This window comes from Saimiri boliviensis, chromosome 17 (assembly GCF_048565385.1).
Source record: "Saimiri boliviensis isolate mSaiBol1 chromosome 17, mSaiBol1.pri, whole genome shotgun sequence".
Taxonomy (NCBI): domain Eukaryota; kingdom Metazoa; phylum Chordata; class Mammalia; order Primates; family Cebidae; genus Saimiri; species Saimiri boliviensis.
Window position 1 is genome coordinate 29036224 of NC_133465.1, and position 11831 is coordinate 29048054.

The following is an 11831-nucleotide window of genomic DNA, read 5'->3' on the forward strand; positions in this document are numbered from 1 at the left end:
CAATAGAGCAAGACTCTGTTTCAAAAAATAAAAACAAACCTAGGCTAGATGGCCAGGTCCTAACTCATAAAGCTCATATTCTATCTAGTATAGTGAAAATGTAAACAACTTAAAATGCAAGATTTTAAAAGCTAAGTGCTATAAGAAAGGTAAAGAGTGTCAAAAAAAGGAAGAGATTCTTTCCAGTGAGGAAAATCAAAGAAGGTATTTTTAAAGAGGTAGCTTTTGCACTGGGTTTTGAAGAATGGCTATAATTTGGACATTAAAAAAAAAGTGGGGGAGAAGACTTCCAGTGTAAAGAAAAGCAGAGATGTGAAAATCTGCGAGCACGACAGTGTACTCTGTGTGGACAAACAGGAGAAAGTGCTAATAAGCCTATTAGGGGCAAAGCATAGAGAAGGTTTTCAAAGTCAACATTAGCAGTTTAGATTTTAAATACAATTATGCTCAGGACTAACTGAGCAACAGTGATTATAACGGTGCTTTAGGAAGATCAATCTGGCAACAATAGCTGAAATAATTTGAGAGGAGATAGGTAATAAGGAAACTAGTTAAGAAACAATTAAAATAATCCAAGAGAGGCCAGGCATGGTGGCTCATGCCTGTAATCCCAGCAGTTTGGGAGGCCAAGGTGGGTGGATCATGAAGTCAGGAGATGAAGACCATCCTGGCTAACACGGTGATAGCCCATCTCTACTAAAACTACAAACAACTAGCCAGGCGTGGTGGTACATGCCTGTAGTCCTAGCTACTCAGGAGGTTGAGGCAGGAGAATTGTTTGAACCCAGGAGGCGGAGGTTACAGTGAGCCAAGATCACACCACTGTACTCCAGCCTGGGTGACAGAGTGAGACTCAGTCTCAAAAATAGTAATAATAATAATAATCATCATCATCCAAGAGAAAAGAATGAATATGGTGACAGTGAAACCAGAAAAGAGAGAATGGATGGGGAAAAAAACAGATTAAATACATTACTATGACAGCAAAACCACTCACTTATGAATAGAGTGCAGCATCAGAACATGCTTTCTTACTCATATGGTGTAGAAACTTTCACCCCCGTACCATCTCTCCCACCTTGAAAAAAATGGTAATTATTTCTAATATGTTCTGATAATCTAAAAAAGAGGATCTACTAGGCCGGGCATGGTGGCTCTCGCCTGCAACCCCAGCACTTTGGGAAGGAGGGAGGTGAATCCCCTTGAGGCCAGAAGTTCAAGACCAGCCTGGCTAACATGGCGAAACCCCATTTCTACAAAAAATATCAGCCTGGTGGCACATGCCTGTGAGTTTAGCTACTTGGGAGGCTGAGGCACGAGAATTGCTTGAATCTGGGAGGTGGAGGCTGCAGTGAACTGAGATCGTGCCACTGCACTTGAGCATGGGTGACAGAGCCAGACTCTGTGTCAAAAAAGATAATTAATAATTATCTTATGCTTAAATGATAATTAAAAGGGATGGACTACCACTTTCCCACTAAACTAACCCTGGATACAAGCACAAAATGAAAACAATTCCTGTGCTAGGGCTCCCTCTGCTGGACTGCTAGAGAGAAAATCTGACCTTAAATTTTGGGATCTTAAATGCTTTGGCTGAATTGATGAATAGGATAGGTTGGCTTCATAGCAGGTCCTTTCCAGTTGTATCAAATACTCTACTCAGGAGAATAAGAAATTATATCTTTCTTCTATACAGCTAGTGCTCGACTTACGACCACGGTCGGGACCGCAGAACGGTTGTAACACGATTTTGGTCACTAAGTTGAGTAGGCTATATGTACAGTTGCACTGCTCCTTCTAGTTAAGTCCAGTTCCCACCAGGTCACTCTGTTCCCCAGCCTCTAATACCCATCTCCTACTTGTATCCCTCTATATATCACTGTTTGCTTTTTACTACTGCTAATCTCTGGACTGCCTCTTCATCCCCTTTTTGGCATCTCAAGTCTTCCACACCTATGAAACCAATTCTCTGTATTAAAGTCCCACTACAGGAAGGAGGAAAAGAGGAAGAGCAGGAAGGAAGGAAAAAGCTACTGCAAAATGGCCCAGGCCTATCTTTGCTTACTCTAGTGTACCCACTGTCTAGCTACCACCAGCCTCATTTCCCAATGGAAAAGAAACAGCAGTAACATCAATAAACTCTCTAGATTACTTGTGTAAACCCATCCTTCTCAAACTGTGGTATACTGTAGTCATTTTATGTTGCTTTGTTTTTCTCTTTTAGAGACAGGATCTCCCTCTGTTGTCCAGGCTGGAGTGCAGTGGCACCATCCTAGCTCACTGCAGCCTCAAACCTGGGCTAAAGCAAGTTTCCCCATCTCAGCTTTCTGAGTACCTAAGATTACCAGTGTGTGCCACCACACTTTTTCTTTTTTTTTTAAATAGAGACGGAGTCTCGCTGTTGCCCAGGCTTGACTTGAACTCCCAGCCTCAAGCATTTCTCCCACCTCAGCCTCCCAAAGTGCTTGAGGGTACAGGTATGAGTAACCATGCCTGGCCATGATGCTTTGTATCATACAGTATGCCAGGATGCTTTAATGTGAAATGCAAAATAAGCATGTCCAATCTTTCAGTTGTAACCATAGTATGTGATTTTTATAATTATTTGTATATTAAACCACAAGCGTGCTAGACAATTTAACGGCAAATGGATGATGGACAATTTAATGGTAAACAGTCTTCAACAAAATGTGTGGGACAACTGGATAATCACATGCAAAAGAATGAAGCTGAACCCCCTACCTCTTATTATTAAAAAAAAAAATTTTCAAAATATATGAAAGACCTAAACTTAAGGACTAAAACAAAATTCTTAGAAGAAAACCGTGTAAATCTTGTAACCTTGGATTAAGCAATGGTTTTTTCAGTATGACCCTAAAGCACTAGCAATAGCAGCAAAAAATGGACTTTCTCAAAACAACTTTTGTGCTTCAAAAGATATTTTTAGTGAAAAGACAACCCACAGAACAGGAAAATATACTTACAAACCACCTATCTAATAAGATACTAAAGGAATTCTTACAATCCATAATGACAACCCAATTTAAAAAGAGGTAAAGCCAGGCATGGTGACTCACACACTTTGGGAGGCTGAGACAGGCAGATCACGAAGTCAGAAGTTCGAGACCAGCCCAGCCAACATAGTGAAACCCCCTCTATACTAAAAATACAAGAATTACCCAGAAGTGGTAGCACACACCTGTAGTCCTAGCTACTCAGGAGGCTTAGGCAGGGGAATTGCTTGAACCGGGGATGCAGAGTTTGCAGTGAGCTGAGTTCAAGCCACTGTACTCCAGCCTGGGCTACAGAGACTCCGTCTCAAAATAAACAAATTAATTAAATTAAATTAAGAGATAAATGTGGCTGGGAACAGAGGGTTATACCTGTAGTCCCAGCACTTTGGGAAGCTGAGGTGGGAGATCACTTGAGGCCAGGTGTTCAAGACCAGCCTGGCCTATAGTGAGACCCCATTTCAATTAAAAAAGTTTTTAAAGAAAGGTATATGACATGAATATACATTTCTCCAAAAACTGAAAAATGTCCAGCATCACTGGCCATAAGGAAAGTGCAAATCAAGTCCACAATAAGGTACCACTATATACCTTCTATATAGCTACAATAAAAAGTAAATGTTGGAGACGATGTGGAAGTGTCAAAACCTTCATACACTGCAGAGAGGAATGCAAAACAATGCAGCCACTTTGAAAACAAGCTGGCAGCTTCTCAAAAAATAAAACAAGGCCAGGTGCAGTGGCTCACATCTGTAATCCTAGCACTTTGGGAGGCCAAGGCGGGCAAATCACCTGAGGTCAGGAGTTCGAACTAGCCTGGCCAACAAGGTGAAACCCCATTTCTACTAAAAATACAAAATTAACCAGGCATGGTAGCACATGCCTGTAATCCCAGTTACTCAGGAGGCTGAGGGGCAAGAACTGCTTGAAACAGGGAGGCAGAGGTTGCAGTGGGCTATCACACCACTGCACTCCAGCCTGGGTGACAAGAACAAAACTCAGTCTCAAAAAATATATATAAATAAAACCAGAGTTATCAGAGGAACCAGAAATTCTATCCTAGGTATATATCCAACAGAAATGAAAATAGGTCCATACAGAAAACCTATACACAAATATTTATACCAGCATTATCTATAATTGCCAAAAATTGGGAAAAACCCAAATGCCAACCACTAATAAATAGTTAAATACAGTACATTCATACAATGGAATATTATTCAGTAATTAAAAAAAAGAGTACGGACACTTGTTACAACCTGAGAACATCATGCTAAGTGAAGGAAGTCAGACACAAAAGAAAGCCTATTGCATGATTCTATTTATATGAAATGTGCACAACAGGCAAACCTATAGCAACAGAAAGATTAGTGGTTGCTAGGGTTTAGGGGTGAGGAAAATGGGGAGTGACTGTAACAGGTACACAGTTTATTTCTGTGTGAGGAAAATGTTCTGAATAGTAGTGATGCCTGCACAACTCTGAAGAACCAGTGAACTGGGCCAGGCGCAGTGGCTCACGCCTATAATCCCAGCACTTTGGGAGGCTGAGGCAGGCGGATGACTTGAGTCAGGAGTTCAAGACCAGACTGGCCAACATGGTGAAACCCCATCTCTACTAAAAAATACAAAAAATTAGCTGGGCATGGTGGTTCGTGCCTGTAATCCAGCTACCTGGGAGGCTGAGGTAGGAGAACTGCCTGAACCAGAACCTAGGAGACGGAGGCTGCAGTGAGCCAAGATCACACCACTGCACTCCAGTCTGGGCTACAGAGCGAGACTCCATCTCCCAAAAAAAAAAAAAAAAATGAATTGTACATCCTAAAAGTATACAGTATGTGAATTATATTGCAGTAACTTTTTAATGAGGGAAAATGACCAAAAAAAAAAAAAAGATCTTGCATAAGAACTCATCTCTTTAACCTTCCCACATATTAAATGTGGCTTCCAGGTCCTATTTATTTCTGTGGTATCTCTCATATTTTCCATTTATTCTCACTGACCTCAACCTAGGTTGATGTCTCTTACCTGAAAAAGCCTTCTAACAAGTATTTTGAACCTTATCATTCATTTCTCCCATTCTTTGCTTTACAATTCAAGAGTTATCTTCCCAAAAGTATGATACTGAATTACTCAAAAACTACCTAAAAATATAAAGTTGAAATTTTACATGAAAAATTTAAGGTACTCCACAATCTGGCCCAATCCTGTTACAATCTCATTTGCAAAATTTTTTCCTATACACCCTCTTCTCCAGCCATGTTATTACACAAAAATGCCTTGTACTTGTATGCCATTCTGTATTTTTTTGCTGTTCTCTCCCAACTGAAATTATTTCCACCTCTATATTTTTTTTCTGAGACAGAGTTTTGCTCTTGTTGTCCAAGCTGGAGTTCAATGGTGCGATCTTGGCTCAAAGCACTGCCTCCCAGGTTCAAGCGATTCTCCTGTCTCAGCCTCCCGAGTAGCTGAGATTACAGGCATGTGCCACCATGTCCAGCTAATTTAGTAGAGACGGGGTTTCTCCATGTTGGTCAGGCTGGTCTCATACTCCTGACCTCAGGTGACTGGCCTGCCTGGGCCTCCCAAAGTGTTGGGATTACAAGCGTGAGCCACCAAGCCCGGCCTCCACCTCTATTTTTGCCTACTGAAATCTAAACCAGCCTTGAAGGCTATTTAAATGCTTATTCCTGCCTTGATTTTCCTGCAATAAAGTGAATTATTTCATTCTCTACATTTCATTAACATTCTGTAGCTCTATTATTAAAACAAGGCAAGACAGAAGAAAGAAGAGTATAGGTTTGGGGACCAGACAGGCCTGCGTTCAAATCCCAATCTTGCCACTTATTTTTCAGCCACATGGCCTTGAACAAATTACTAAACCTGACATGTAAAATGAGAATAATAATATATCACAGAGTGATCTGGAAGATCAAATAAAGTTTAATGAGCACATAGGAATCCTCACTATCTTTACATATCATTTCTGACATGCAAAATGAGAATAATACATCACAGAGTGATCCGGAAGATCAAATAAAGTTTAATGAGCACATAGGAATCCTTACTATCTTTACATATCATTTCTGACATGTAAAATGAGAATAATAATACATCAGAGTGATCTGGAAGATCAAATAAAGTTTAATGAGCACATAAGAATCCTCACTATCTTAGTTTCCTTTCCAAATTTCAGTCTGCTTTATATTCATGTTTACATGTCTGTCTTCCTCACTAAACTAGACACTGGTTGAAAGCAACACTATATGGTCCCCCAAAAAATAGTTAAAAGGGTACCACATAATAAAAAGCACATAGGCTACAGATGCAAAACTCATCAACTCTTAACCTATAGTATTAAATATTTATTAATGAAACAACATAATTAAAAAATCAAAACTTGTAATTAGTAACTTCCGCAATATTCTATTTGAAAATATTGCAGTTGGCTACACAGAAATGGAGATTTAACTAGTAACCTTGATTCATTTCTTATGGTCCCTTATTCTAAAATTTTATGAAGAATTTTTTTAAAAATGGAAGAAAGGCCGGGCGCGGTGGCTCAAGCCTGTAATCCCAGCACTTTGGGAGGCCGAGGCGGGTGGATCACGAGGTCAAGAGATCGAGACCGTCCTGGTCAACATGGTGAAACCCCGTCTCTACTAAAAATACAAAAAATTAGCTGGGCATGGTGGTGCGTGCCTGTAGTCCCAGCTACTCAGGAGGCTGAGGCAGAAGAATTGCCTGAACCCAGGAGGCGGAGGTTGCGGTGAGCTGAGATCGCGCCATTGCACTCCAGCCTGGGTAACAAGAGCGAAACTCCGTCTCAAAAAAAAAAAAAAAAAAAAAAAAAGGAAGAAAAACAAGTCACTGTTAAGGAGGAAAAATCCATTTTAAGAAAAATGTGAGCCAGGCGTGGTGGCTCAAGCCTGTAATCCCAGCACTTTGGGAGGCCGAGGCGGGTGGATCACGAGGTCAAGAGATCGAGACCATCCTGGTCAACATGGTAAAACCCCATCTCTACTAAAAATACAAAAAATCAGCTGGGCATGGTGGCGCGTGCCTGTAATCCCAGCTACTCAGGAGGCTGAGGCAGGAGAACTGCCTGAACCCAGGAGGCGGAGGTTGCGGTGAGCCGAGATTGTGCCATTGCACTCCAGCCTGGGTAACAAGAGCGAAACTCCGTCTCAAAAAAAAAAAAAAAAAAAAAAAAGAAAAAGAAAAATGTGATTCTACAACTATAAGATGGATCTGGCAATATACTGAGTGGAGTAAGTTAGATATAAAAGAATACATACTGTATGATTTCTTTTATATGAAACTCTGTAACAGGGAAAACTAATTTAGCAAGAAAAATACGAGCACTTGTCTGGGGCAGCAAGTTGGGAGGTAGACTGACTCCAGGAGGGTATGGAAGACTTTTTGGGAGAGAGGGAAATGTTTAAATCTTGATTGGGGCATATACATTTCTCAAAAATCATCAACCTGTATACTTAAAATCTGAGAATTTTATATGTAAATTATACCTCAATTTTTAAAAAGCATGAGCCATACAGAGCCAATGTCTTCAAAGGTAGCAAAGAAATACCAACTACGTTCAATTATCTACCCATGCTATTATATAATAAAAACTGAAAAACATTCAGGCGCAGTGGCTCATGCCTGTAATCCCAGCACTTTGAAAGGTAAAGTGGGTGAATCACCTGAGGTCAGGAGTTGGAGACAAGCCTGGCCAACATGGTGAAACCCTATCTCTACAAAAAATACAAAACATTAGCCAGGTGTGGTGGCAGGAATCCCAGCTACTCGGGAGGCTGAGGCAGGAGAATTGCTTGAACCCAGGAGACGGAGGTTCCAGTGAGCTGAGATTGCGCCATTGTACTCCAGCCTGGGCACCAAGAATGAAACTCTGTCTCAAAAAAAAAAAAGAAAGAAAGAAAAACAAGCTATTCTTCTGCCAGACCAAACAAAATACCAGCTTAACTGATGCAAAATTCTTTAAGAAACGTGCCAGGCGAAGTGGCTCGGGCCTGTAATCTCAGCACTTTGGGAGGCCAGAACAGTGGCTCAGGCCTGTAATCTCAGCACTTTGGGAGGCCAAAGTCAGTGGATCACCTGAGGTCAGGAGTTCGAGACCAGCCTGGCCAACATGGTGAAATCGCGCTTCTACTAAAACTACCAAGAATTAGCCAGGTGTGGTGGTACATGCTTATAATCCCAGCTACTCAGCAGGCTGAGGCAGGAGAATCGGTTGAACCCTCAGGGCAGAGATTGCAGTGAGCTGAGTTTGCACTGCCGTACTTCAACCTGGGTGACAGAGGGAGACTGCATCTCAAAAAAAGAAAAAAAAAGTGGGGGCTGGGTGTGGTGGCTCATGTCTGTAATCCCAGCACTTTGGGAGGCCAAAGCTGGTGAATCACCTGAGGACAGGTTCAAAACCAGGCTGGCCAACATGGTGAAACTCCGTCTCTACTAAAGATACAAAAAATTAGCCAGGTGTGGTGGCAGGTGCTACTGGAGATGCTGAAGCAGGAGACTCACTTGAACCTAGGAGGCAGAGGTTGCAGTGAGCCAAGATCGCGCCACTGTACTCCAGCCTAGGTAACAAGAGTGAAATTTGGAAGAAAAAAAAAAGAAAAGAGAAAAGATAGAAAGATTAAAACATGGAGTATCAGAAAAGCACACATTTACTGGACACGGTGGCTCACGCCTATAATCCCAGCACTTTTGGGAGGCTGAGGTGGGCGGATCACCTGAGGTCAGGAATTTGAGACCCGCCTGGCCAAAAATTAGCCAGGCATGATGGCAGGTGCCTGTAATCCCAGCTACTCTGGAGGCTGAGACAGAATTGCTTGAACCTGGGAGGCTGAGGTTGCAGTGAGTCAAGAATGCAACACTATACTCCAGCCTGGGCAACTGAGGAAGGCTCCATCTCAAAAAAAAAAAAAAAAAAAAAAAAAAAAAGCACACATTTGGGGTTGTTTCTGATACATAACTGTGGGTTTCACAGAAAAAGTTTTAGCTGGGTGTGGTGGCTCACACCTGTAAAGCACTCTGAGAGGCTGAGGTGGGTGGATCACTTGAGGTCAGGAGTTCAAAACCAGCCTGGCCATCATGGTGAAACCCCATCTTAAAAAAATAAGAAAAGAAAAGAAAAACACTGTTTTGGCTGCTAAAATAGAAAATTTTTATATTAGATGTAATTATAGTACTATCAAGGGTAACTATTCACTACAATGATTATAACTGAGAAATTACATTTAGCAGACACTGAATTAAAAAAAGGTAGTGTCATTAGGAACTGTTATATAGTGATCTTAGATCATGGTTAACAAATTAAAAACTGCTTTGCTAAAAGTCTGTAGGAAATTGGTGACATCTTACCAACTCATAACTAAGGATCTTTACACCAACAATTTTGTTAAATCAATTTCAGTAGTCTGAAAAGACTGTGTTTGTTTAAAGGTAAAGTTCGCAGCTTTTAGAGGTAAAAAAAATCTTTAAAAAATTGGTGGAGCTGCTTTTTTAAACATTTCTTTTCATAATTCTGTAAATTATACTTCACTGTATTGACAAACAAAGGCAAAGGTATCAGAGTCACAAGTTCAATTTTTAAAAAATTTACATTTCCAACAATGCACGAGTAAAACATAGGTTTCCTTACCTCATCATCATCATCAGAATCATTCCCAAACACTGAAGGTTTTTGCAAAACAGGGTGCAACTGCTGTGTTTTCTTTGGCAAAATAAGCCCATACCTGCATATATTTTTTTTGAAATAGAAATTAAACTGTTATGTTTAAATGTTAACAAATAATACATCTACTATCTCTTCCACATGAAGCTACCAAATCAAAACATATCGTAAGCTTTATGAACACATTAACAGACTGCTTCTGCTTCTCAGTGATCTCAAAATTCTAACATGCCATAGGGTTCTATAATTATTACTCTAAGTGATCATTTGTGGACAGAGGCCAAACTCAAATACCATTTTTATCAAAGAAGAGAGATTTTTAAAAAGTTCAGAAATGTTTTAAGATGGCGAAGTGACAGTAACATTAAAAAAAAATGTGTAGAGGAAAACTTAGTTCATGTCCACTAAAGATTTTTTTTTTTTCTTTTTCTTTTTTGAGACGGAGTTTCGCTCTTGTTACCCAGGCTGGAGTGCAATGGCGCGATCTCGGCTCACCGCAACCTCTGCCTCCTGGGTTCAGGCAATTCTCCTGCCTCAGCCTCCTGAGTAGCTGGGATTACAGGCACGCGCCACCATGCCCAGCTAAATTTTTTGTATTTTTAGTAGAGACGGGGTTTCACCATGTTGACCAGGATGGTCTCGATCTCTTGACCTTGTGATCCACCCGCCTCGGCCTCCCAAAGTGCTGGGATTACAGGCTTGAGCCACCGCGCCCGGCCCTCACTACAGATTTTTAAATACTTTAAATTATCCTTGTGGTCTAACAAGTCAAGAAAATGGCTAGTTTTTTGTTTTTGTTTTTTTTTTTTCTTCTCCTACTGCGTAAACAGTTTCTAAGAACTGACTGGAGAGTGTAACTCACGAAAATTTTTAAAAGATTAACTGAGAACCCCAAGTAGCCATAGAGGCAAGGTCGCATTACACTTTATTAACATCACGTGCTTAGCCTCGGGGCCGCTGAGAGAACCATCCCATCACTTTCAACTTCTTGAGTCTCCCACGTTTTGGCCTTTAAGATGCGGAGATCACGGGAGGCCGCATCAAAAGTAAGGGTTACACATCAAAGGTAAAACTTTCAAGTACGTACATTATTTGTCTCTTTTGCGGCAACGTATGCCCCAATTTCCTACATGCCTACCCTTTTTCTGTGGCTTCTCAGAACAATATTCCTAAAACGAGAAGGAAGGGCGGGAATCAGGACTTGAGCTTCTGCCAAGGAGAACAAGGCCCTCTAAGGAAGCCAGGAACTGTCTCTCTTCACACTGCCCCGAGAGCATCCAAGCGGGGAGAAACTCAAGCGCGGGGTAGGAAGCAAGACTGAGGGGCCTCAGACCGAGCTTTTGGAAAATAGAAAAGTCTCGCTCTCTGCCCCTCAGCCTAACTTCCTTTATTTCCTCACAAGTTTCTCCCTCAAACTTCGGGCTTCCATCCTGGAAAAATGTACGGGGGAGGGGATTCTATGTTCCTCAGGACTTCTCGTTTTTTCCCGTCTCTACCCCTGACGACACAGCCCCTTCACTTCCAGCGCATTTAAAACTCCTTAGCCAAAGACACAGTCGCCGCAGTTTCTCATCCCCCAGCCTGACCCTAACTCCCGGATCACTCACTGCCTGCCCGGAATCGCCATCTTGCTCCCGTGTCCGCTGAACGTGGCCGACGCCGCCGTGACGCTAACGCCGACGACGTCACATAAACTCTCGCGCGGCTTGAGGTAGCCGGGATCCTGCTTATCGGTTGGATCGGTAGTTTGAGTCGCTTCAACGCTGCGGGGTATCGGATCCTGCGGCCTCTGTTTCGTTTCTGAGCGCACTGGCTGCCTTAACATCTGGAAAAAGGAGTGACAACGTTCTAGGCCAGTTGTTTTCAGAATGTGATTCTGGGACCAGCGGCATCGGCATCACGGGAAATACTGTTAAAATGGCAAATTCTCGGGCCCCACCCCAAACCTGCCGAATCAGAAACTTTGGAGTGGGCGAGCTGTCTGAATTTTAACCAGCGGGTAATTCTGATGCTCAAGAACCACTGCTTTGGCTCTCGATATCCGCCCCCCGCCCCCTTTTCCAAGTGTTCAGTTTAACTGGTTCAGGATACTTAGGCGAAAAACGAAAATCCATGTGTTAATAATA

The 11831-nt window shown here is 41.9% G+C and overlaps 1 protein-coding gene across 2 annotated transcripts in view; it reads right to left on the minus strand.

Moving 5' to 3' along the window:
* NSRP1 (nuclear speckle splicing regulatory protein 1) overlaps positions 1-11394 on the minus strand; it is a 60221-nt gene extending 48827 nt beyond the window's left edge. Inside the window, exons 1-2 of one of the 2 annotated variants that reach the window (XM_003931456.4) lie at positions 11313-11394; positions 9673-9766 (exon numbers count right to left, since the gene is read on the minus strand). In XM_003931456.4, coding sequence (XP_003931505.1) covers positions 9673-9766; positions 11313-11332 — 114 coding nt within the window. In that variant the 5' untranslated portion in view covers positions 11333-11394. Of the gene's footprint in view, positions 1-9672; positions 9767-11312 lie in introns of those variants that run through there. The other variant, XM_010342092.3, reaches the window with a different exon arrangement.
* Between the last annotated feature and the right edge of the window lie 437 nt (positions 11395-11831).